Source organism: Balaenoptera acutorostrata, chromosome 1, assembly GCF_949987535.1.
Source record: "Balaenoptera acutorostrata chromosome 1, mBalAcu1.1, whole genome shotgun sequence".
NCBI classification, from domain to species: Eukaryota; Metazoa; Chordata; class Mammalia; order Artiodactyla; family Balaenopteridae; genus Balaenoptera; species Balaenoptera acutorostrata.
The window spans coordinates 12,180,919-12,208,330 of record NC_080064.1 but is presented as its reverse complement, the minus strand read 5'-3'; the positions used below and the strand labels follow the sequence as shown (position 1 = coordinate 12,208,330).

The following is a 27,412-nucleotide window of genomic DNA, read 5'->3' as shown; positions in this document are numbered from 1 at the left end:
CTCTAGGCGCGGGGGCTTCAGTAGTTGTGGCTCACGGGCTCTAGGGCACAGGCTCGGTAGTTGTGGTGCACGGGCCTAGTTGCTCCGCGACTTGTGGGATCTTCCCGGACCAGGGCTCGAACCCGTGTCCCCTGCAGTGGCAGGTGGATTCTTAACCACTGCGCCACCAGGGAAGCCCAGGACACAAACTCTTAACAGTTGAAACCTAGCATGTGCTCAGGTATTTGTGGATGAACGAGTAGAAGAAAACCTACTTGAGCAGGGGTTTTTACTTCTCTAGGAACACACTCTATCTCATGGCCTCAAGAGAGGTACCTAGAATGAAGGCACAAGACCACTCGATTACACTCACATGGTGCTGCTCTGTGTGGTCTTACTCAAGAGCAAAGTGTTGTTACTGAGAGAAAAGGTGCCAGTGAGTACAGGCATTATCTGAATGCTCAAGTGGGGAACTCTGGTCTCCTGACCTGGCTGTTAAGTTCTTTAAGGGCAAGAACCATGCCCCATACACCCTTATACTCCTCACAGCTCCCGGTAAAGTGCTGGCACGCAGACCAAGCTGAAATATGTTTGACCTCTACTCTACACGCCTCCTTCGTATAGCTCCTTATTCTAAACCCATTTACTCCTGTTTCTTATAGAGGTATCCTAGAAATTAGGATGCCAATTAAGGGGAGGTAGGAAGATAAAGGAGACACTGCAAAATACAAAACTGGTTAAGAAATAATTAAAGAGGGCTTCCCTGGTGGCGCAGTGGTTGAGAGTCTGCCTGCTAATGCAGGGGACACGGGTTCGAGCCCTGGCCTGGGAAGATCCCACATGCCGCGGAGCGGCTGGGCCCGTGAGCCACAACTGCTGAGCCTGCGCGTCTGGAGCCTGTGCTCCGCGGCGAGAGAGGCCGCGGCGGTGAGAGGCCCGCGCATCGCGATGAAGAGTGGCCCCCGCTTGCCACAACTGGAGAAAGCCCTCGCACAGAAACAAAGACCCAACACAGCCAAAATCAATCAATCAATCAATCAATCAAAAACATACGCATCTGATTCAAGATCCTCATTAAAAAAAAAAAAAAAAAAAAAAAAAAAAAAAAAGAAATAATTAAAGAAAAACCTATTACAAAGAAAAGATTGGCAAGTGAAACAATAACCCCTGGGCTTGTTAGTCAGCTGTCCAAAGGACTACTGCCATCTTTAACAGACACCAGTCTCCCCTTCTCCCTGTGTCAGGTCAGAATGTTGGATGTAGAGACAAAGACACAAAAGATGGAGACATCACCTGAGTCAACAAAGGCTTTCACAGGATGTCCATTCACTTTGCAGTTAATATAAAGCATCACTACTTGGCCAAAACTTTCCGGAGCCTCTTCCATAGCTATTGTCATGTTTTCCTCAATGTTCTGTTGCCTGTAACAAACCAAAACCAGGCACACTAAAAGCATTATTTCCATGAAGAGCAATCTGTTTCAAAGTCACAATATTAAAAACAGACCTGTACATATCTTTTGCTCCAACTATAGCGGCTGAGTCATGGAAATGGAAATTGGTGCTCTATCCTGAAATATGTGATTTAGTAGGAGGAAGTGAGATACATAATTGGCAGAAAATCTAAAGGCATACAAATCACCTTCATGTAAAAACAATTATGTTCCCTTTACAAGCTCAGAAACAGGAAAACAAACTTCTGGAGAGTAAGGGTCACAACCCTTTTTATCCTGTAGAATATCAGAATTTCATCAATGCTCCAATTTAAACTGAGGATTTACTGGGTATCTGGGTACATTTCCTATGTCCACTGCATTAAAAATAGTTTGCAAATATAATATGCAGATGTTTCAACTGCTTGTGTTACATCTGCTGCTTAATTTCCAAATCTGTAAAAAATTAGATTAGTTTCTAATCTGTAAAATGGGAACAATAATTTCTATCATAGGATCGCTGAGAGGTATAAAGCATCTAGTACGCAATGCTAAGGTAAGAGCAGATGCTCAAAAATATCTAACTACCTGGCTGTCACTTAGAAAACTATACACACACATATGCGTCACAGTTCACCTGGTCCATCAAAACATTTCTTCAAAATTGAATGTATTCTAATTCTTACATGAGAAAAGCACATAAAACGGAGTTCCAGCTTACTCCAGCATCTCATGTCTTCCTCCCCAACTCTTCTAAAAACATTATCAAACACTACAGACATTAATTTAAACTAGGGTTGGGGTCAGGCAACTTTGCTGGAGACTGAGACAATTACAGAACAGGGTCCAAGGTGGGATCAATTACAGCTGTAAGCCAGAGGCTGGCAAACCACAGCCCACTGTTTGTTTATGGGAACACATCCACACCGTTCACATAGCTGCTTTCACACCGCACTGGCAGAACTGAGTGCTACTGACAGAGACTGCATGACCAGCAAAGCCTAAAATATTCACTACCTGGCTCCTTATGGAAAACGTCTGCTGACCTCTATTCTAAACTGTAGCGCCGGTCCCTTCTGTAACAATACTTTAGCTCAATTGTACTGATGGCTTTATCAGCCAGTCTATAATAAAATATTAAATTTCTCAGAAAGTCAAAGGTAAACTTGTTTAATTTAGCCCGGCAAATATGCAAGCTACTATATACCTCAGTGTACATGTACCCTGTGTAATCACTGGTGTAGCATACCAAATAAAACTGCTATAGGCATTCTATACAATTACACAGCTTTTCTCCTAGGTCACATTATTAAATTTAAAAATAACCTAAAATTAGTTGTGCACTCCTGGCCTTACATTGACTCCAACCAAGATACAGTTCAGCAAAAAATCATCTGAAATAATACCAGTTACTTTGGCTACCCTGGGCTCTATGCCACTTTACAGGCACAAGGTTTTCTCCTGTAAAAGAACACATGCATTGTCCCAGTTCCCCTACCTCACCCCTGGGAAGAACATGAGCCCTACGGATGTGCCTCGTTTCACCTCTCTTCCAATGGCTTGGTGTCACGGTTTGGCTATGACGCCTCCCCACTGCCCCGCCCACCCCTCCTGCTTCCTGGCTTGAATGCAACTGTTCTTGAGAGTTATGTCAGGCTCACTTATAGCTGCAATGCGGTCTAGTTTAGAAAACACAAATATCTTCCCATTTCTCTGCGTACAGTTAACTAGCGAGATGTTTCTCAAAGATAGTTATTAGTATCCAATACAATTAATGGGAACACTATACAGACAAGAACACAAGTGAACAGCTTAGGGCTATCAATTGATTCTGGTGTATTTACATTTCTCTGATTTCAAATGTACTCAGAGAAATAAGAAACCCTTTATTTGACTTCCAAGTTAACAGTGTAATATAATGACCAAGTTAGGCTTCATTTAAGTAACCAAAGATGACGATCAGGCCCCTGAAAGGAGCAGCCTCACAGTTACTGTGCTTAGTTATACTAAGGCCTTCACAATTAGCAATAAACCGAATCTGGGATGGGGGAAAGCAACTGTTCTTTTATTCAAAGGGACTGACTGAACAGCTTCTTGCTTGTGACTAGTAAGGGGACCAAGGCTGGCACTAGCATCCTTGTACCTGCTTAGGCCCCACCCCTTAAGATTCTATCTATCTATCTATCTATCTATCCATCTATCTATCTATCTATCTATTTATGGTTGTGTTGGGTCTTCGTTGCTGTGTGCGGGCTTTCTCTAGTTGCGGCGAGCGGGGGATACTCTTCGTTGCGGTGCGAGGGCTTCTCATCGCGGTGGCTTCCCTTGTTGTGGAGCACAGGTTCTAGGTGTGCGGGCTTCAGTAGTTGTGGCGCACGGGCTTATCTGCGCTGCGGCATGTGGGATCTTCCCGGACCAGGACTTGAACCCGTGTCCCTTGCATTGGCAGGCAGATTTTTAACCACTGCGCCACCAGGGAAGTCCCACCCCTTAAGATTCTGATTCATTGGGTTTGGGAGTAAAGCCTGAGCACCCGCATTTTTAAAAGCTTCTCATATGACTTTAATGCTGCCCCAGGTGAGAACCACAGCATTAGAGAATCTGGAGCTGGAAACCAGTCCTGCAGTCAGTTTATCTGCTGAGGCCAGTACAAGAACTGTGGAAGGAAAACGGACTTAGGACTATAAGGCTCCTCTTTGTACAGCTCTCTCTAATTCAGTCATGTCCCAGCCCTGGATTTAATCGGGGCTCATGCATTATGTCTAAGGAAAGAGAGTCCAATCAGTGTGAGTAGCCAGCCTAGTAGTCTCACCAAACTGGGGGCTTCTGCTCAGTCCTGGGGTCATCTACCTGGAGTTGCCTTAATAATGTGCTGTGGGGTAGTCAGGGAGTCTTTATCAAAATTTTAGAAAGTCATTAAGTTAGGGAGCTGTAGTTTTGTAACGTTGAATCAAAACGCAAGGAAAATGGAAGAGGAGAGAATAAACTAGAAGACCGAAGCTACTACCTCAGATGCAAAATAAGGAATCTACCTCAAAGCAGATGCCCAACAAATACAAGATGACCTGGAGTTTGGGAACTCCAGATTCTCTAAATCTTGCTCTTTGGGCAAAGGAGTCATTACCTTATATCTTCTTCTATCTTTGCCTGAGCTTCAAGATCAAAAGGGTCCGCAGAAAAGAGACGAATCCTCTCTTGCTCTCTCCGGGCTCGGTCCTGCTGCTGCTCCACCAGGACCCTAGAAAATTTCTCTGCAACAACAGCGGGCAAAATCTTAAAAACCATTATATTTTCATTCTTTATTAGTATTTTCCCACACTGAACAATTTCTCAAAATACAACTGTAAGAGATGCAGAAAGGATGGCTAAAGATCATTTAAAATGAGCAATTACGTTTACTTTCTATTCTCTGAAGAAAAGATTAGTTCTTCACCTAAATTTAGTGTAAAGAAATACTGTATTTGCTGGGGCTTCCCTGGTGGCACAGTGGTTAAGAATCCGCCTGCCAATGCAAGGGACACGGGTTCGAGCCCTGGTCCGGGAAGATCCCACATGCCGTGGAGCAGCTAAGCCCATGCGCCACAACTACTGAGCCTGCGCTCTAGAGCCCACGAGCCACAACTACTGAGTCCACGTGCCACAACTAATGACGCCCGCGCACCTAGAGCCCGTTCTCCGCAACAAGAGAAGCCACCGCAATGAGAAGCCCGTGCACCACAACGAAAAGCAGCCCCCGCTCGCCGCAACTAGAGAAAGCCCGCGCACAGCAATAAAGGCTCAACATAGCCAAAAATAGAAACAAACAAATAAATAAATTTATATATATTAAAAAAAGGAAATAATGTATTTGCAGACATCATCTCAGAGATGATGCCTTTTCAATTTAAATCAGTGTGGCAGATAAATGATGCTACCCCTCCCCTCCCCACTGCCCTTATTATCCTATTACCTAGAAATAAAATAGAGCGCTACTACCCCTCTTTTCCTCTTCTACTTTTGTTTCCTTTACAACACACTCTGCCTTAAAGCAGATAAATTATAAGCAAACTACTGTTAGTCTGTCTATATTACCCGATGGATACTAAGCAGGAAAATTAGCAAAGAGAAAACATTGCTTGCTACAAGATGGATGTATGTTACAAGAACCTCCTTTATTTGCTATTTCGTAAATGTGAGTACATTCAAATGTATAAATGTAAAAGTGCCATCATCATGGTCTTTGGCAATTAGATACGCTGCATAAGACATTAAAGAAACCAAAATAATGGTCATATGAACTAATACACACAACATGGATGAATCTAAAAAACACCGAGTGAAAGACGCCTGACACAAGGGAGGACATACTATATGATTCCATTTACATGAAGATGAAAATTAGGCAAAACTAACTTATAAGTATCAGAATACTGGAGCCTATAAGGGGAGGAAACTGACTAGAAGAGAACATAACGGAGCTTTCTGGAGTGAAAGAAATGTTCTATATTGTGATTGGGGTGCTGGTTACATTAGTTTGTCAAAACTCAACGAACTGTATACCTAAAATCTAAGTATTTCTCTGTAGGTAAATATTACCTAAATTTTAAAAATGGTTATTGAGGAATAAGTTATTAAGTATCTTTTATGTTTTAAAATTTAATCAGTAGGGTTTCATAAACCCAGGAGTAAAACTGGAGAAATGTACAGAGAAAACTTAATTCATAAAGATGACTAAAAACAAATGTTCTGTTAAATACAAGAATGGTTAAAATATAGCCCCAAATAAACTGCTGGTGACAACCGCACTACTGTTAAATTTAGGGTGAATGAGAATAAAGGGGTTGCACTTTGCCAAACAGGCTGATGGCACTGGACCTGTTTTCCTGGAACTAAATCATTTTAACTGGCATCAGCTGGTTAACTGGTACTCTCTTTAACTGAGGTTCTAACTAAACAGGTTAAAATATCAGTACCTGGTCATTACAAGATATTATCTGCAAAAAAAGAAAAACCACACACACAAAAAAACAAACAAAAAACCCCCTGAATCACTATGCTGTACACCTGAAACTAACACAATATTGTAAATCAATTATACTTCAATTAAAAAAAAATCTGTACCTGGGTTATACACTGCTAAAATAATTAGGGAAAAAAAAAAAAAAAAGGAAGGAAAGGAAAACGAAGGGGCTGGTTGAGCTGTTTCAGAACTCTACATAGTCCTAAAATTCTGTCACTATTGCCAACTAACTCAGCCTCTGGCATCAGCACTAATTTACCTCTCACAGACCAACTGATATGTTCAATACAACATGTGACATAGTGGGCTGAACACACCAGTTGCTTGAGTTTCTCCACATTTGCTGTGATACAACTATTCACCTCAGGTTAGCTTGACAGTCTTCCAATTTCAGAAGCTTACCAAGATCTCCACTGAGCAGAGCATCTGCCAAGGGTGGATTGCGTTCCTTCAACAAGGACAGCTCATGGGGGTTGGCCAGCAACATGTCTCGGAGCAAGGCTGGATTGTCCAGGCCCTGAGGAGATGAAGCTACCTCTCCAGGAGACGAGTGGGACTGCTGAGCTCCTGCTGGCTGGCGCTGCCGGGTGTTGGACGTGCCAGGCACAGCTATGCTACGGAAGTCTATTCGGGGTAAGTCTGTTGGGGAAAATCGATTCGAAGTTTACTTCAAATGACTCCATAAAAACAAGTATTTGAAGGAAACGGCAGATTTGCACATATGTGGTATGCAATAGTAGTAGATGGTAATCACAGACATTCCGAATGCCCTTTCCCTGGTTCTTTCTCACGCTGACCTTGAATACAAAGACTGCAGTCCGAGAGTGAATAGGTAGGAAAGAACAGAAAAACAGGGGGTTGGGGAGTAGAGGTAGGGATAGGAAGACAATGGTAATAATCCCAAATTCTTGGCTTATAAAATATCCCAGGATAATAAGTTTTTACTTACTTATGTCTTTAAAAAAGCAAAGCCAATCTCAAACATAACCATGCAAAGCTGGATGTGGTTCTTAAGAAAAATCCTAGTCTGCTTTCACATATGCTCCAAAGAGCCCTGACACCTTGGGTAAAGAATACCATACATATCAAGTGAACAGCATAATGTTAGATGTTAACTTCTACAAGTATGTGCCACACTTATTAGTTCTTTGAATTTACACTTTCATCTGTGCATCACTGCTAACTCTTCTCATACCCTGGGAAGCTAGTAGGTGTAATCATTTCACGGGAGAGAAAAAAAGAAAAGAAACCTGCACAGGTTCTCAGTGCTGAGTACACCAAAAGATTTAACAGGTTCACAGGCCACACTCCCAGGTTCCATACTCCAGGGTGAGCTGACGTTATTAAAATGAAAGGAAAATAAAAGGGAACCTTACCCAAAGGACCCACATATTGTATGATTCCATTTATGAAATGTCCAGAATAGGAAAATACAGAGACTGAAAGTAGACTGATGGTTGCCTAGGGCTAGGAGGCATGAGGGAAGATGGGGAATGACTGCTAATGAGTACAGAGTTTCTTGTAAAGATGATGAAAATGTGCTAAAATTGATCATAGTGATGGTTAGGCAATTCTGAATATACTAAAAATCACTGAATTGTACCCTTTAAATGAGTGAATTGTATGGTAGTGAATGATATCTCAATAAAGCTGTTATTGAAAAAAAGAGTTGTATTTTTAAATAGGAAAAAGAAAACAAAAACCATAAAACCCTAGGTATAACCAGAATGACGGGCTAAGACTGAGTGAATCCACATTTCTTCAACCCCAAAATGTATCTGATGATTGCACCTGCTCCAAGTCTGGGGCTGTCCTGAAGCCTTTTGGACTTCAAAGAGAAAAAGAAAATGCTTAAACTCAGGAGTAAGGTTTGTGCCTCCTACCATGGGTTCAACTAGGCACTTTTCTTCAAACAGACCTCAGCTGGCAGTGTGTGTGTGTGTGTGTGTGTGTGTACGTATACATGGACATGAACTTCGAACCAATGAAAAAGTGAAGTGAATAAGATGATCTTTGTGAGGTAGTTAATCTAGGTCAACCAGCAAAACATATATGGGTGGGTCTTCCTTATGGGTTGAGAAATTTTTATCTCAACCCTGTTATACTTATCTTGAGAGTCCACTCACTTCGTAATAATTTTGAAAAACTTGTTTGTTTACCTTATAGACCAGAATTGCCTCCCCTCCCCCACCTACTGGCTCTCTTGTCCCTGTGGCACAGCACAGGAAAAGCAAGAAACAGTGAATCTCAGAACTAACAATTTCACCAAATTAACCACAGGAAGATTTGGGCTTTACTGATTGGTTTATTTGAACCCCTTCCCTTTCTAAAGTTTAACAGTAGCCCCAAGGGAATAATGTAATCTGGATCTGAAAGTAACAGGGCTTGATGGTCTCTTATAGCTCCAGTTGCAGGCTGAATGGAAGCACTGTGTTCTAAACTGGAGTCGGTCATCACCCAGACACCTAAACTCCTTTGAGTATCAGAAGCAAGCTATGGACCCTCTCCCCATCAAATGCACAGACGCCCACACAATTCTGCACACTATTTCAAGGACACAGAAACTTCCTAACTCCCAATGCACAGATTCTAGATGTAGCATCTAAGATAAATAAGTTTCTTTTTACATGATTAACAAAGATGGTGGGAAAGAACCAGAATTTGGTGGTCAGCTGCTTAAGGTTCATAAGGCTCAGTGTAACGGGAAAAGCATCAAGTTTTAAATCCTGTGCCTTCACTTACTAGCTATGAAGATATTATTTAAAAATTGTCAAGAGGTATCTCTTCCCTACAACAGTTATAAGATGACTTGAAATGTGGGTGCAAGTGCCTGGCTGACTGCCAAATGTTCAGCAAAGGCCTATCACTGAATGCCAGACACAAAGCAGCAAAAGTCAGCCAGGAAGCACAGGCATATGCAGCCTCTCAAGTCCTTCTCAAGGATAAAATGATCACTGATAACAATAGAAGCTAATATTTACTGACGGCTTGCTATGTGCTGAAGGTTTTACATGCATTATTCTCCCATCAACCCTAGGAGTTGTGGTTAATTATAGCACACATCTTACAGATGAGGAAATGGACTTAGAGTGTTAACTTGTCCGAAGTTACCCAGCAAGCAAGTGGCAGAGTCAGGATCTGTACCCTGGCAGTCTGAATCCAAGGCAAATCCAAAACTCTGAACTATGTTATCTACTAATGCTTGCCAGGGCTGTGAAACCATTATGAGATGCCTTACTTGGGAACTGCACCGAAGGGCGAGGGTCTGCATTCTCCTTCTGTCGTAAAATCACAACGTCGCCATCTTTTAAGCCATAAGAAGCCAGTGATCTGTGGTTGTCTGTGAGAGGTCTTTCAGCGTAGACAATCTGCAACCAGAAAAGATTTAATAGTATAAAGCACCGAGAAGTAACATGGCACAAAACAGAAAGACTACAGTCTTCCTCTTCATTAGAGAATGTCACTCCCTGCTCAAAACCCTCCAGTGATTTCCCATCACACCTAGAATAAAAGCCAAAATCCTTCTCATCAACTACTAGGCCCAAACAATTCGGCTCCCTGGCTCCCCCATGACCTCATCTCATACCATGATTGCTATTCCTCAAATAATACCAGCAACTTCCCCCTCAAGGCTGTTTCACTTGTTGTTCTCTCTACCTGAGGAATGTTCTTTCCCGGGTCATTTTTTTAAGGTCTCTGATCACACACTACCTCTTCAGAGTCCTTCCCTAATATTTAAAATGCCCCCTCACCTCCCATATTATATATTTTTTCTTCATGGTCTCTCTGTCCCACTAAAATGTAAGCTACGCTGAGGACAAGGACTTTACTTTTTTCACCATATCCCAAATGCCTAGAACAGGGGCCTGGTAGATAAATAATGTCCAAGTATTTGCTGAATTAAAGGACAAATAAATCTATGGGAAGTAGACAATTTTAGATTTAATATTGAGCAGGGAGGGAAATGGGAGTGATTTATTCCGAGGATGACAACTGCAATACTATTAAATGATATGTTCACTCCCCACCCACAAGTTTTAGTGAGACATAACTGACATACAACACTGTATTAGTTTTAGTTGTACAACATGATGATTTGATATATGTATATATTGTAAAATGATTACCATGATATGTTTTGTTAACATCCATCACCCCATATAGTTATAACTTTTTCTTCTTGTGATGAGAACTTTTAAGATCTACTCTTAGCAACCTTCAAATATATGATACAGTGTTAACTCCAGTCACCCTGCAGTACATGACTGTACTGTGTCCACTTTTTTTTAAAAAATTAATTAATTTATTTATTTTTGGCTGTGTTGGGTCTTCGTTTCTGTGCGAGGGCTTTCTCTAGTTGCAGCAAGCGGGGGCCACTCTTCACTGCGGAGCGGGGGCCTTTCACTGTTGCGGCCTCTCTTGTTGCGGGGCACAGGCTCCAGATGCGCAGGCTCAGTAGTTGTGGTGCACGGGCCCAGTTGCTCTGCGGCATGTGGGAATCTTCCCAGACCAGGGCTCGAACCCGTGTCCCCTGCATTGGCAGGCAGACTCTCAACCACTGCGTCACCAGGGAAGCCCTGTGTCCACTTTTAAATGATCTCGCACACTGGAAAGTCTGAAAGGTTCCCAAATACCAAGCTTCCTGAGTTCTTCCTTCTCTTCGACCTTCCCCAAACTTTTATCACTCTTATGTTTATGAGTGGAAGATAAAAGTGGAAGACATTTAAAAAAGAACAATTAAACACAGATGGAAAAAAGGATCAGGGATGTATTACTAAGGAAAATATTTTTATGATGTGCAATCAAACACTGAAGAAAGCCTGAGAGCATAAAAATAGATGAAACAACGGGCTGTGGAAAGAAAAGGGACAAAGGGCATACTATGATTTCACCATGAAGGAACACAAAACCTAACCTGCATTATGACCTACTCTGTAGAGAGACATTCAGAATAAACTCTGGCTTTGAAAGGTTTTCTTCCTAACAATTCACTTTCCACGAGGCCACTGGCAAACTGAGGAACCTGAGTTCTGTCCTGGCTCTGACAGGGCCCCCGTCACTCAGCTGGTCCAGGCTTCATAGTTCACATTTGTCAAGCAAGCAGCTGGGGCTAGATAATCATTACACCTATCCTTTCCAGGTCTTTCTGCTACACTACCATTTTACAGTGTTTCCTCAAGTGTCCTCATAACTCTCATAGTAAAATTGCCTGACACAGAACCTGAAAAATACAGGATTTAAACTGGAAAAAAAAAAGATCTGTCATATCTGCTCTCAGAATTTGCAATGACATGAGAAATAGAACAGGAAAATCAATTTAGTTCCTTCCAAAATCAAATACTTCTGGGGTTGAACAAAAAGATGATCTGCAGAATTTGTAGGCTGAATTATATTTTTTAAGTTCTATACAGGACTAGAAAAAGTATTGTTAGTTCTTACCCTCACCTGCAAAGTCGAAATATGTTACAATAGATTGCAACTGTCATTCTATCAACCCATTCACTCTCCCTTATTTAAGCATATATCTCATAGTAAAAGTACACCAGAATCAACATAGATGGTTTGCAATACAACCTGAGAGTCATATTATAGCTTCTGGGTTTGCTTTAAAAACCACCACAAATCTGAAGTGACAAGTGTCATGGGTTGAGGTGTGCAGCAAGAAAGAGGCATGCAAGAGAAATGCCATGCAGGCAGCTCCTACAAGGGGGCTTCAACTTTGTGAAGCAACCATAATGAAAGTACCAGTGGCCTAAGGCCTACTCCTTAATTCTCCAGGGTCAGGAATTCAACTATCAGTATATTTAGAGACACATGATCAGTCAACGTATTCTAACTGTACTTATAAGAGAACATGTACTTATCTACAACGAGAAATCAAACTCAGGAGAATCAGAATGCTCCTATCCACAAGATCACTGAATTTTCTTCAGGCTGGAAATGCTACATGGAAAGCCATATTAAAACAGCAGACGGCTACCACTGAGTGAGCTCCTACTAGGAGCCAGCATCTTACTAGGTTCTCATGGTCTTCCACTTAATCCTCATATCCTCTCGTTTAAGTCTCATAATCAATTTATGAAGTAGATATTAACTGTCCCATTTTATGTACAGGGAAACAAATTACAGTTAGGGGACCTGAGGCTCCACAGCTATTGAGAAGAGAACTGGGATTGGAACATCTGCCTGACTTCACAGCCCACACTCTTTCCTAGTACCACATACAACTTTCCCAAATATAAGTCCAAAGTGGCATGGTGACTTAGCTGGGTGACCTTTGCAAGAGCTACTAAGCCACCTATCACTACTAAGGGCCTCTACTCACCAGCGGGATCAAACACTGTCCACTGCTCAATGTATCCCCTGCCCTGAACATGAAGAAAGAAGCACTACCAACCCCTCACTCTTTGGATTCCCATTTTACAGATGCCACACATCATTGCATCACTGCTCAGCTGAACAGTTTTTCCTCAGCAGACAACATAATTTTTTAAAAAGAAGGCGGCCTGATCTAACAACAAAAATGTAAGATCCAGGTAGTCAGTACCATCAAACATGTAACATGAAGTATGGAAGGTTGCTATCTGCCCCAATCTCCTAAAAATACTAGACTGGAGAATGTGGGTAAGGATCAAACATTCTTCATACTGACAAAGCAGCAGGTGTATACCATTCTAGTCCAAGGACATAGATGAGATAAACGGTAGCTTAGTTGAAATTATAACTGCCAAAAAGAACTGTTTTTTTTGTTGTTGTTGTTAAAATAGGCTTAAGAATCTAAGACAATTATTCTGCAGCTTAAGTTTCAGAATAAATCTGAATGATTTTCCAACTTAATATGAGTATCTAGTAGACCAATGGTTTCAAATTTCTACCAGTCAAAACAAAATGAGTTTTGTTTATGGCATTGGTGATACTTTCTACCATTCATAATACCCAGCTCAAAGGTTATAAGGCTCAAAATTCAAGTTTTGCCAGTTATAAGAACTTACAACAGGAAAACTTATACAGCTACAAGTCTTAATCTCCAAAACTGGCACAACTGCTAGTACTTCTCCAGAGGAGGCACCCTAGAGACTGAATTCTCATCTTAACCAATATTTAACAATACACTAATTAATACAACTCCAAAGCCTTTAGGCATGATCTCAAATGTTTTCTGGTCTCTGAATGAGAGATTTCAATCAATCAACAGATATCGTAACAGTACATTTCTAGCATTAAGGACCATAAACGGGCCACGAAACCCTTGGAATCACATTTGAATGGCTTCATAATAGTATCTACCATTAGCTGAAAGCCCACTATATGACAAGTGATCTACACATACCATCCCATGTAATAGTCAGCTTGACTTTTACAACCCTTCTGGAAGATAACTTGACAATAGTTACTAAAAGCCTCCCAAAAGACCTGGCAATTCCATATCTAAGACTTTATCCTGAGGAAATAATCAGAAATGGAGACAAAGCCTTAAGTATATAGGTATCCACGGACATGTTACTTGTAACTGCTTCCAAATGTCCCCAGTTCAAATGCCCAACAAGGGACTTCCCTGGAGGCAAAGTGGTTAAGAATACACCTGCCAATGCAGGGCACATGGGTTCAAGCCCTGGTCCAGAAGATCCCACATGCCGCGGAGCAACTAAGCCCGTGCGCCACAACTACTGAGCCTGTGCTCTAAAGCCCCCGAGCCACAACTATTGAGCCCACGTGCCACAACTACTAAAGCCCATGTGCCTAGAGCCCGTGCTCCGCAACAACAGAAGCCACCACAATGAGAAGCCCGTGCACCGCAAGGAAGAGTAACCCCCGCTCGCCCCAACTAGAGAACGCCCATGTGCAGCAACGAAGACCCAACATAGCCAAAAATAAATTTTAAATAAATAAATAGTATACCATCACAAACTCTCTTGTCTCCCTCCCTCCCTCCTTTCCTTCTTTTTTTTAAAGGTATTTTTTTAAAATTTATTTATTTATTTTTGGCTGTGTTGGGTTTTTGTTGCTGCGTGCGGGCTTTCTCTAGTTGCTGTGAGCGGGGGCTACTCTTCGTTGTGGTGCACAGGCTTCTCACTGCGGTGGCTTCTCTTGTTGCAGAGCATGGGCTCTAGGTGCCTGGGCTTCAGGAGTTGTGGCTTGCGGGCTCTATAGAGTACAGGCTTAGTAGTTGTGGTGCATGGGCTTAGTTGCTCCGCAGCATGTGGGATCTTTCTGGACCAGGGCTCGAACCCGTGTCCCCTGCATTGGCAGGAGGATTCTTAACCACTGCGCCACCAGGGAAGCCCTCCTTTCCTTCTTTTAAAAAAAAAAAAAAAAAAAAAAAAGCTCAGCAAAAGGAAAACAAATAAATTGCAGTACATCTGTATGATGGTATATTATGTGGCCATTAAAACGATAAATTGCAAGAATTTGAAATGTTATGGGAAAACGCTGACAATGCAGTGTCGACTGAAGAAAGATATGAAATTGTTTATTACAGTTCAGGCCATATGTTTTAAAGATATATTTTAACTATATAAGAAGAAAAAAGCTTAGGAAAAAATACATTAAAAAGTAAACTGCAGTTATCTCTGAGTTATAAGGTAATAAGTAATAGTGTTATTTTCTCCTTTTCTATATGTTACAAGTTTTCTATAATGAATATGTGGTATTTATCAGAAAAGAAATACAAGAAAATTACCCGTGAAAATAAACATGGCAAAACCAGCTACAACAGAAATTCTCAGTTTCTACTGGCTTAAAATAGTGTTTTGGGCTTCCCTGGTGGCACAGTGACTAAGAATCCGCCTGCCAATGCAGGGGACACGGGTTCGAGCCCTGGTCTGGGAAGATCCCACATGCCACAGAGCAAATAAGCCCGTGAGCCACAACTACTGAGCCCATGTGCCACAACTACTGAAGCCCACATGCCTAGAGCCCATGCTCCACAACAAGAGAAGCCACCGCAATGAGAAGCCCACACACTGCAACGAAGACCCAACACAGTCAAAAATAAATAAATAAATTTACTTAAAAATAATAACAATAAATAAAATAGTGTTTTACAGGGACTTCCCTGGTGGCGCAGGGGTTAAGAATCTGCCTGCCAATGCAGAGGACACAGGTTTGAGCCCTGGTCCGGGAAGATCCCACATGCCGCAGAGCAACTAAGTCCGTGCGCCACAACTACTGAGCCCCCGTGCCACAACTACTGAAGCCCAAGTGCCTAGAGCCCATGCTCCTCAACATGAGAAGCCACTGCAATGAGAAGCCTGAGCACAGCAACAAAGAGTAGTCCCCGCTCGCTGCCAACTAGAGAAGGCCTGTGTGCAGCAACGAAGACCCAATGCAGCCAAAAATAAAATAAATAAATATACAAATAAATAAATAAAAATAAACAAACAAAATAGTGTTTTACAAACCATAGATCATGCTGTGTGCAGAGCTGCATTTCCAGGATCATACAGTTACTGCTATTATTTGGTATTTAAATATGCCTTCATTTGAGAGTTCTTATACATTCTGCACACTTTTTTTTTTTTAAAACCACATGCCACCTACAGGGGTAAATTATAACAATCTTTCAAAAATGCAAAGATATTAATTTCAAGTGAAGCTAAGTTCTTAATAATTGTTTGAAGTTCCTCTAGCCAAGTCTGCATCAAAGCATCAAACAGGGCCATGCCTGGCTTCCAAACCCACACTTGTGTTAAGAGATGGAACATGCCCAGCTTCAATCACATGTGCAAGTAGAGATTGTTCCTATTCTAAATTTGTTATCACTGCATTATAACTACTATAATCAGACTAGAGCTGTTAAAAATTAACACCCTTTTCAAGCATATCCTTATGCACAGTCGATGCTGATGCTGAAAGACTGAATTATAAACCAGTGATCCTTAATGAGGGGCAGACATACGACACAGTTCTTTAAGGATGTAGGAAGAAAACAGAAAATAATTAGAATTTGCATTTCCATTTGTTCATCCTTCCTTAAATTCTATCCTGTGCCTGTTTATAATGACCTAAGGTATTACTTCATGTATATAATTGATGTTTACAGCTATTACATACATGTAATATACATGCATTTATATTATGCATATGCCATTAGTTCATATATATTATTTATTATATACATCACAAAGATGCATGTTCCAAAACATTTTACTCAGAGGGATACTTGACCGAAAAAGTTTGCAGACCAGTGGTCTGGACACACAGTAACAGGAAAGAATAGCCAGGAACAAGAAAAAAAAATCCCCGTTAGAAATGGAGTCAGAAATGGAGGTGAAGGAACGAGAACACAGAAGGGAAGTAAGAGGAGTAAAGGTAAAGAGACCAGGAGAACTTTGAGAGGAAGGAGGAGAAGATGAGTAATATGGGAGAACCCTGGGAGGTAAAGGAGGGGTGGGGGGAGGCCCCAAGTAAGTGAAAATGATATATTTGTGCATAAAACCTACAATGATGTTTACTATTATGATTTGGTGAAAGGAAATGACTCAAGTGTCTAGGGTGGATCCTGTTCCTGCTTGATGGGCAAGCAACTGAAAGACAACGGACCACCAGACATCCTAAAATAGACACTGTGTTAGGTTACAATGGAGCCAACAGAACAAACTTGAAAAACAGGAGCTGTTTACCGGCTATGTAATACAGGCTTAACACTAGTTGGAGCCCAGGTTTCCATATGCTAATTTGGCTTGGGAAGGAAGTAAATGCCAAAACATTGACCTAATGAATAAGAAAGAATTTGGAGTTAGCCTAACCGTTCAATTAGGAAGGTACTGCTAACCTTCCGCACTGGCAGGACAGTGCCTGCCTTACCATACAATTAATAGTCTTTCAATCTGACACCCTCTTTTGGCTACAGCCATCTCAAAAAGTGCAGGAATACAGAAATCACAATCTTTGTCTTCTCCCAAGCCCAACAAAGTCAATTTACATTTTAATTTTTTTATTTCCCTTACCAGCTGGTGATTATAACTAGGGTAAAAGAACAGCCAGAGGGAAGAGAAACAATTGAAAAAGCCACCTTCAAAAATCTGAGTTGATTTTCCCTCCCTACTTAAACTTCTTTTCTAGCTCTCTACCTGAGGGATTCATTGACAGAAACTGGTTCCTGAGTTTTTGTGGATTCTTTTTTTTTTACAGATGTTCCAAGAAATCCCTTTTGCCAGAATGCCTATTTGAGTGACACCTTGTGCCCCCAAATAAATTCTTTCTTGATATTCAGCTTATGCCAAGGTTCTAAAGTTCAAAGTGTAAAGGAATCATACTCACTTCTGAACAAAATATTGACACACTTGTTTACCATAGCACAGGGCAGAACAAGCTGTAGTGAGGCAATAGTTTTTGGAACTATTTCATAACTGCAGTAGGAAATCAAGATTTACCTTCTGGGGCCTTGGACGACTTCTATAATCTTCTTAATGTTTAGACTATGCCCTCCGAGGCCCACTTATCAAGTCAGGATTTACATGTTTCAGTGTGAAGGCCACAGAGTTATTGCCACCAAATCTGTTTGGTGGCAGCATCAGAGCATTTTGAGAATAAATTACTCTGCTTACTTAAAATGTAAGAGCAGCTTAATTTCTTTCCAGCAGGATAAGGGAAATGAAACAACCAAATCACACTGAGGCCATTTTTAAGCAAATATCCTCATCAAGCACTGAGCTCTGAACTCACCCAAACTCTGAATTGTGACCTGAAAGAAAGAGGGATCTTGGCCTACTACCAGGGAAGAAACCAGAGAAATAGTTTCGGTTGAACTAATAATTACTTAAAAAAAAATAATGATTTAACCAGAAACGCATGTGGTAGGGAAAAGAGCATTTCCAAAGGCTTCAAAACAAGGTGGTGCAAGTCTCAAACTTTTCCCTTCACTTCGAGCGCAAATCTCTACACTTAAAGGTACATTACGTTTACTTAGGCAGGAGCCCTCTCCAAAAAAGCAGATGAACATCCATCTCCCACAGTGATCCAAACTGGTATTTCTGGTTGGGGAAGCAGAATGTATGAACTCTTGCAGACCTACGGCTTCTTCTTAGGTCTACGCCGACACCCCAAACTCGAGAAATTAGAGAAGGGGTCAAAAAGCCACAAGGTGGGGCGGGCCGCCCGACAGTCCACGCGCTCCTCAGGCTGCAGTGGGTGCGTCTGCGGTCAGGTTCTCCGCTCTCTCCCCCAGCACCCCACCCCACGCTTGGGGCGTATGGGGGCAGCCACCGATTCCAGCTCCCTCCCGGATGCGGGGGTGGGCTGGGAATGGCCATCCTGCTTCCCCTCCACCCCCCAATTCCTCACCAGCAGCAAAAGGAGTGCGTGAGGCCCCGAGGCGGGAGGGCTAGCTCCGGAGGGAGGCCCCACTCGCCGCTCAGCGTACCTGGCTCTCGGCTGCGGGGATGCCGGACTCGAGCTCACACAGCGCGCGGAAGTTGTGCAGTTCGAAGTCGGCGTCGACCTGGAGGGAAAAGGTCACCTCGGAGAGGTCCCTCCGCACACAGTACACGGTGAGCAGCATGGCCCGGGCCCGACCCAGCTCGGCTCGGCCCGGCCTCGGCGCGGGGCGGCGGCGGCGGCGGCGGCGGCGGCGGGGCCTGGCTGGTGCTGCAGGCGGACGGCGCGGGCTGCTCGCTCGCCCGCCCGTTCGCTCCTTCCCTCCCTCACACACGCTCAGTGACTCACTCCCTCCCGCCCTCACCAGCAAGTACAGCCACCACCACCCGCCTGCAACTTCGTCTGCCTGCCTGCCTGCCGGCCTGCCTCCCACCGCTGCCGCCAAGCGCGCCAGCCGCCCGGCGCCCCGCCCCGCCGCAACGCCGATGCCGTAAAGCCCGCTTGACCCGCTCCGCCTTCGCGGCGCAGCGGAGGGGCGGAGCTGGGAAGGGGAGGCGGGAAGCAGCAGGGGATTGCAGGGCTCTTGGGACGGGAAAGGGAGGAAGGGCGAGGAAAGGGGAGTGAACGAAGAGAAAGAAATAAGTATTAATTGCTTGATTTAGTAAGTGACGTCGGTGGAGGACTCCAAAATCTCATTTATTCATCCGACAGGCATTTATTGAGCGCGTGTTGGCAAATAACCACGTGGGTACAAAAATGCGTAAAAATACAGGTCTTTGCCCTTAATGAACTCTCAAGCTGATAAAGGAGACTGAGAACCTAGCAGATTGTTCTCAGACATATTTTCCAAAGTAGAAATTGAGGCTCAGACAGCTTACTTTTCTTCTCGTTCTGATGATTTAGGGTTAAAATCAAAATCACGACCCTGCCTGGATTATAGAACCCCTGCTCACTGGCCCCTGCCTTGCTCTTCAGCCCTGCCTCCTGAGCCCTGTCTGCACTCTGCCCTCCCTGCCACATTGTGACTTTAAGTTCTTCCTAAGCTCCATTTCCCTGCCTCGTAAATAGTTTTCCCTCTACTTGGACTGCTTCTTTCCTAGTCCTGGCAAACCCCAGCACCTATTGCAGTGCTTTTTATTGGGCACAGCTTAGAATCCACTCGATAAAATATGTGCTACTTTACTGGCCTGTTTAAGGCCACATAGCTGATGAGAAATAGAAGCCCAAAACATGAGGATGAGTGAGAAAACCAAAAGGGAAAGAGGAAGATACAGTGGATACAAGATTGGCACCTCCCCATTTACCCCCCACTCCCCCATCCACGGAGTAGGGACACCCTCTTCTATTATAACATGAGGGAAGGAGGGGTCAGGATGGCTATGGATGCAGGTAAGTGTAGGTAGGTTTGGTGGCAAGAAAGTAAGTGAAAGACCAGCTGAAGATGTATCTCTGTAAAGGAAGAGGGAAGGTTTTCTGGGGAGCATAAAGACAGAAGGTGGAGGAAGGGGGCGGGGTGGAGAAGAGTGGTTGTTATCAGCTACAGAAAGCCTATCAATGGCTTATGCAAGTGAGGGTTTATTTTTCTTACAGGATAGGAAGCCTGGAGGTAGACAGCAGCATTGATTCAGTGACTCAATGATACAAGGGACAGAATTCTGGCAAATCTTTTGGCCTTTCCCTGAGGGTCATGATATAGCTGGTTGCCTCCACCCCATGCATCATTTTCTTGTTCAAGCAAGAGGTTGCCCAGGAGTCCCCCAGTAGGTTTCTGCTTACATCTGGCCAGAACTGTGTCACACAGATGCAAGAAAAGGCCAGGAAAAGTGAGTGTTTAGCTTTTCTCACCTCTTTAAAGGGTATGGATGGGGTGCGGGGGTGGGGGGGGGGGGAGGCGGGGGAGGGGTTGTAACAGGTTTTAGGTGAGACATACCTACCACCTACTACAGCAGAGAAGGTTTGAAATAACCATTGTAAGGTGAAGCAAATTGAGTAGAGAAATGATGTAGAATTGCCAGATGGTATCAAGGATTCAGCTGAAGTTGGAATCATGAACTGACTGATTTTTGTGTTACATTTTTTTCTATTGGTGCCCAGATGTGACAGATTTTATTTTCCAAAGATGGCCACGGCAATATCTTCCATCTTATATGTTCATCCTATAATGTAATCATGACATTCCTCCCATTAAGAGATGGGGTATATGTCCCTCCATTTGAATTATGGCAGATGGACTTTGGCATAAGTGTCACTGTGTGACTTCTGAGGCTAGTTCATAAAAGGCAATATAGCTTCTGTCTGATTCTCTTGGAACACTTGCTCTTGGAACCCAGCAGCCATGCTGTGAGAAAGCCCAAACTACCCCAGGCAGTGAGACTACGTGGAGATAACATGTATAGACGGTTCAGGCAACAACCTAGCTGAGATCAAGGCCAATTACCAGGAAAACCCTCCTAGAACATGAATGAAGACACTTCCAGTTGATTTCAAATCAACCCTAGCTGTTGAATCATCTCCAGCCTTTGAGTCTTCCCAGCTGAGGCCCCAGACATCATGGAGCTGCCTCCACTGTATTCTTTTTGAATTCCTGACCCACAGAATCTGTGAGCATAATGAAATGGTTATTTTACATGACTAACTTTGGGGTGGTTTGTTACAAAGAACAATAATTGGTACACTGAATATAGGCACAGCCAATAAACTCCTAAAAAAAAAGAGAGAACTTTTTATTGCAGCATAATGCACAAAAAGTGCATGCATTTTAAGTGTATATGGTGAGATTTCACAAACTGAACATCTCTGTTCAGAACATTGTCAGTACCTCAAAAGCCCCCCTTATCCTTCTTTCTATAATTAATAGTAATCTTTCAAAAAAAATATTTATTTGGCCATGCTGGGTCTTAGTTGCAGCATGTGGGATCTTCATTGCCGTGTGCGAGATATTTAGTTGCAGCATGCGAGATCTAGTTCCCTGACCAGGGATCGAACCCGGGCCCCCTGCATTGGGAGCGCAAAGTCTTAACCACTGGACCACGAGGGACGTCCCATAGCCTTCCTTCTAATCACTAACTCTCCCTCCCCAAACCCCTCCAATTGTAACCAGTATCCTGACATTTAACAGCATAGATTCATTTTTTTAAAAAATTTATTTATTTATTTTATTTATGGCTGTGTTGGGTCTTCGTTTCTCTGCGAGGGCTTTCTCTAGTTGTGGCAAGCGGGGGCTACTCTTCATCGCGGTGTGCGGGCCTCTCACTATCGCGGCCTCTCTTGTTGCGGAGCACAGGCTCCAGATGCGCAGGCTCAGTAATTGTGGCTCACGGGCCCAGTTGCTCCGCGGCATGTGGGATCTTCCCAGACCAGGGCTCGAACCCGTGTACCCTGCATTGGCAGGCAGATTCTCAACCACTGTGCCACCAGGGAAGCCCAACATAGATTCATTTTGATTGTTTTCCTATCACATATAAGTGGACTCACACAGCATGTAGTCTTGTGTCTGCCTTCTTTCACTCGACATTAAGTGGGTTTTGTCCATATCATTGTATGTAATTATAACTTGTACATTCTCCTTGTATTTTGTTTGGGAAATACACCATAATTCATCCATTCTGTGGCTGATGGGCATTTGAGTGGATACATTTTTCTTTGAACCATTTTGACTTATGGTTTTCAAAATTTGCAACCAAAAGAATCCTAACTAATATAAGCCCACGGCTTTTTACCAATCAGACCCTTTCCTCTTGGGCCTCACCCCTTTTGCACTCTGATCAGTTGCCTCATGTGATGTGGCTCACAGTAGCTCCTCCCACTTCTCTCGCACCGCTCTATGAGATGGACTTTGCATCTCTATTACTTGTGACCACAAATAGCTTCAGACATCTCTGGTCCTTAATTCTAAGTCAGGATGGGGTGGGTTGGACAGGGCCTAGACAAGCAGGGCTACCAAGAAGTTCCATGATCATTGCTGTTTGTCAAGAATCTTGCAGATGTTTGCTAACATTTGCAATGCTCACTTCTTGCCAGGCACTCCTCCATGCATGTTATGCGTGTTGAGTCATTTAATCCTCACAACAATCCTGTGAGGTATTATCTCCATTTTACAGATGAAGAAACTGAGGCATAGAGAGGGGTCAGTCACTTGCCCAAGGACACACAAATAGCAGCTCGAATTCCAGTCAGGCAATCTGACTTGAGTCTAGGGATTTCCCTGGCAGTCCAGTGGTTAGGACTCTAAGCTTCTACTGCCGGGGGCGGGGGGTGGTGGGGTGGGGGCAGGTTCGACCCCTGGTCGGGGAACTAAGATCTCGCAAGCAGCAGGGCATGGCCAATAAATAAATAAATAAATAAATAAATAAATAAGACTCAAGTCCACAGTCTTAACCATTATTTTACACTGCTGAATGTGAGACCTCATTTTATCCTTCTAAAAGCCCTCAGAGATAGGAACTATTAGTATTCATTCCCATTTCATGGATAAGGAAACAGATGTGGGGATTTTAATTAACTTACCCAAGTTCACTCAGCTAGTGAGTGGCAGATTCTCCAAACTGGAAGAAACTTGAAGAGTGAAAACATCAGTTTGACTAGAACACAAATGCTCTGCCTGCACTTTAAATGTGGGGAAACCTTGCTGTCCTCCAAAACCCTGACTTTCCTCACCATTTGGTCACCACCAGCAAAGTTGCTGTCTACTTCGAGATTCTTGCCTAATTCTTCTCTATTAAAAAGAGCAAATCAGTAAAGATATCTACCCTAGTTGATTTTAAAAATTCCACACAATAGGAATTAAATCTCCCAAATACTGTAAGTACTTGTTTGATATTTGTGCCTGCTTTTTTTTTGCAGAGGGTGGCGGCAGCGCTTAACAGTAAACCATTTAATTCTCATAGCTCTGGAGGTTGGGAAGTCCAAGATCAAGGTGCTGACAAATTTGGTGTCTGGTGAGGTTGCCTTTTTTTTTTTTTTAAAGCAGGTATTGATATATATTGCTCTTTAAAACTTTACTTCCTCATCAGCTCCTGGTTGCTCAAAGAGGCCTATCTGTCCTTATTTTCCCTGGCAGATGTCAACTGATAGCAGATGATGCTCCATTTTTCTCATTTTACCTTAACACAAAAACTCTTTCGGTTTCCTATTTCTTAGGCTGGGATCATGTGCATATGTATAATGCAAAGCCTCCTTCCTTTCCTGCTTATCTTTCCTAAAATCTGATAGCGTTTCAGTCCCACTACATTCTAGGTCAATTCTTCCTCATTGCAGATGCACCTTGTACTCATTGGGCTATCAAAACATTTCAGGTAAATATGGCTGTAATTTCAAGCACCATAATTTGCCTACTCAGAAGTTTGGAGCTAGAGATCAATATATACTTTGATTACTAGAGTCAGCCCTGGGCAAAACTACAAAATAAGCCAAAGTTTGTCCTTGGCAAGCTCAACTTTATGCTCCTTCCTTGGCTTCTGAACTTTCTCTCCACCTGTTCCTCTTACTTCTCATGTGCTCCTACTTTCTTCACTTGCCTTTTCAAAACTTGCTCTCAAGAAAGGATTTGGACTAATTCACACTAAGGTACTAGTGACAGCAGAAACTCAATATGATCTTTCTTAGGGTATTTGCATTTTAACAGGGTATAAATCATCAGCTGCAGATTTCTCAGCTTCAGGGAATTTGTTGGGGAAGGTCAGTTTTCTCAAGAACCTTCTGGATTGACACAAACCTACTTCACCTACTCTGCTGACAGCTGAGCTGGGCTTTGCTGATCCGTCCTTGACGTATCTAGTTCAACACTCACCTTGGCAGTTAAACTGCTCTTTTCTATTCTTCTTCCTCTTCAAGAAACTCCTGGTTTTACATGAAAAACTTGAGTGTCTTTCTTCTTGGGATACCACATCACCATTGTGGAGGAATCTCAGGTGTCACGGCTAAAAGTACAGAACCAGCTTTTAAGATACAAAGTGGATACAAAGCATTCTGAGAGTGGGCACTGCCAATGTCAGAATCATTACAATACTGTGGATATGTTCAAAGTCCTTTAGCCACATGGAGCAACTTTGGTCCACTCACCATAATCAGCAGTAGAACCATATGGGGCATAGACCATTTATTTATTTCTTTGACAAACAATTATTAACACCTACTGCATGCCAGACATTGTTCTAGGTACTAATGGTACAGCAGGAAACAAGGCAAAGTGCCTATCCCCATGGAGTTTACGTTCTAGTAGGGGGTGGCAGACAAAGAACATATAAAAATGTGTTAGGTGGTGATAAGTGCTATATAAAAAAAAAAAAAAAACAAGCAGCAAGCAAGTGTTCAGGAGGGGTGGGGAATTAGGGCACACAGTGGTTGCTACTTTACACATGGTGGTCAGAGAAAGCCTGTATTACAAGGTGACACCTGAGCAAATGAATGAAGTGAAGGCATGAATCATGTGGATATCTGGGGAGAATACTCAGCACAGGTAACAGCAAGTGCAAAGAACTAAATATGGAAGGATACCGGCCCTGTTGAAGAAACAGCATGAAGAATAGCACTTCTGGAGAGTAATGAATGAGGAGAAGTGGATAGGAGCCCATCGGACCAGATTATGTGATAAGTAATTGAAAGGACCTTGGCTTTTACTGACTGAAATAAGAAGCCACTGGAGCGTGTTGTGCAGAGAAGTGACATGAAAAAAATCACTTTGACTGACTTGTGGAGGAAGGCAAAAGTGGACTAGTTAGAAGCCTATTACAATAACTCAGGTGAAAGATCATGGGGGAATCCAACCAGTGTGGTAGCTGTGCAGGTAGAGAAAAGTGGAGATAGATTGTGAACTCATTTTGAAGGTAGAGCCAATAGGACTCGTTGATACATCGGATATGGGGTGTGAAAGAAGACCCAAGGACAGCTGCAAGGCATATGCCAGTAGTACTTTATTTTTTTGGCATGCAGAACTTCCCCGACTATGGATCGAAACTCTCCCCTGCAGTGGAAGCACGGAGTCTTAACCATTGGACCACCAAGAAGTCCTGTCAATAGTACTTCAAACCCCTCTGCTTGCTAGAGGGAAATTTGTTAGAATGAAAGGATTGCCAACAACCTCCTGGGCAGTTTTTAAAAAGAAGAGCTGGGCCATCCCAAGTTCTCTCTTCAAATCCCTTTCAAATTAGATTTTTTTTTTTTTTTCTTTTTGGCCAGGCCTCACCGGCCTGTGGCAGGGTGCCCACACATCCTGGTCGACACACTGGGACCTAGATTTCATGAACTGACGTGTGGATAACTAGGCTCCGCCCCTCACTCACGAGAAGCTTTATTAGTTCTCTAAATTCACAATGTAAGTTCTACCTTTTCAACAACTACTTCAGCAAGACAGTCTCTCTACCTGCCCCCCCCCCAAAAAAAACTCCTCTTGCCCCAGATGCAGTATCTCTCTTTTAGCCAGCGCTGAATATACTGCCCAATTCAGTATCCTTTATATCCCTAATTTTCACCCCTTATTTGTCACGAAACTTCTTGGCATCCTAACATTTGCTCGTGTTAAACCGGTTGGTCAGAACTGTCTCTGTTTCGGAAGGCAAAGTTCAGCATCTGACGAGTCTTATTCTCAGGAAATGCTCCTGCACGACCAAACTAGACTCTTGAGCCCAATTCAGCACCGTTTCATCGCTTCGCTATAGCCGGTGCAGAAATGCCTCAACTGCCGGTTGCGCTTCTCTTCGGTCACGCCAGCCAAAGCCAGGACTTCTTACGACGCCAGGGCGGAAATCCCAAGAAACGACCCTCCAGCCCCATCACCACGCCCGCCGTCCCAGAGCCTTGCGGAAACGCGCCTGCGCCGCATCACGTGCCTGCTTTGTGATCTCCCAGTGGGCAGTGGCGTCTAATCACGTGACGCGCGTGACCAATGTCTGGCGTCCGCGCTCTGGGCTCCTGGTTGCTAAGTGACCGCAGCTCCCGCTAGTTTGCGCTGCTTGGCTTTATCCCGGGAGGCAGTGGTGGAAACCTCAGACCTGGCCCAGGCTCTTGGACGCGCCAGTGGAGGGTCTTTTGCGGCTGCTGCCTTCTCTCTGGCGGGATCCCAGATGGTGGCCGCCACACCCTTGCGCCTTCAAGGCTTGAACCTGGGCTTCCGAGCATCCGCAACCAGGCGGGCTCCGGTTCCTCTGGGACTAATCCGGCGGCTGGGGTGCCGCAGGGCCGCACTGGGTGGACCCGGTCCACACTGCCTTGGCCACCTCAGCCTAGAGAACCGGCTCAGACTCTAGTTCCGGCAAGGCTGTGACTGAGGCAGTGGCTGGCTGAGAGACTAATGCCTGTTAGTCCCTGGCGTGGCTTCCTGTAGTTTCCTTCCTTGCGGCTTATGTGAAGACTTAGGCTTGTTGCTTTGTCCAGAAAAGAGAAATAGGAACTCTGTGTGCTGTGCTTGCCTGAAACGACTGTGTCTTGAGTACTTGTAGACTGAAGGATAACAGATTTCGATTAAAAAAAAAAAGAAAAGTTACTCCCAGAAGTCAAAAGAGTCAAATACTTTTTAAAAAGTTTATATATTTAACATTATTTTAAAAAAGCCTTGTCTTTGGGATATCTAGTAACATTGGCAGTCTTTTTGCTGTTCAGCATTTTTAATCCAGAAATACTGTGGTGTGCCTGGGACTTGTGTGTACTGCTTGTTAGAAAGTTTGATATTTCATGTGTTCCTAACTTAT

The 27,412-nt window shown here is 43.3% G+C and overlaps 1 protein-coding gene across 5 annotated transcripts in view; it reads right to left on the bottom strand.

Annotated features, from left to right (window-relative positions):
• DDI2 (DNA damage inducible 1 homolog 2) overlaps positions 1-19,143 on the bottom strand; it is a 45,928-nt gene extending 26,785 nt beyond the window's left edge. For 2 of the 5 annotated variants that reach the window (XM_007174961.3, XM_007174963.2), the window contains exons 1-5: positions 18,775-19,143; positions 9,649-9,778; positions 6,813-7,049; positions 4,536-4,662; positions 1,273-1,400 (exon numbers count right to left, since the gene is read on the bottom strand). In XM_007174961.3, the coding sequence (XP_007175023.1) occupies positions 1,273-1,400; positions 4,536-4,662; positions 6,813-7,049; positions 9,649-9,778; positions 18,775-18,912 (760 nt within the window). In that variant the 5' untranslated portion in view covers positions 18,913-19,143. The remainder of the gene's footprint in view (positions 1-1,272; positions 1,401-4,535; positions 4,663-6,812; positions 7,050-9,648; positions 9,779-18,774) is intronic. The other 3 variants (XM_007174965.2, XM_007174967.2, XM_007174962.3) reach the window with 3 other exon arrangements.
• Between the last annotated feature and the right edge of the window lie 8,269 nt (positions 19,144-27,412).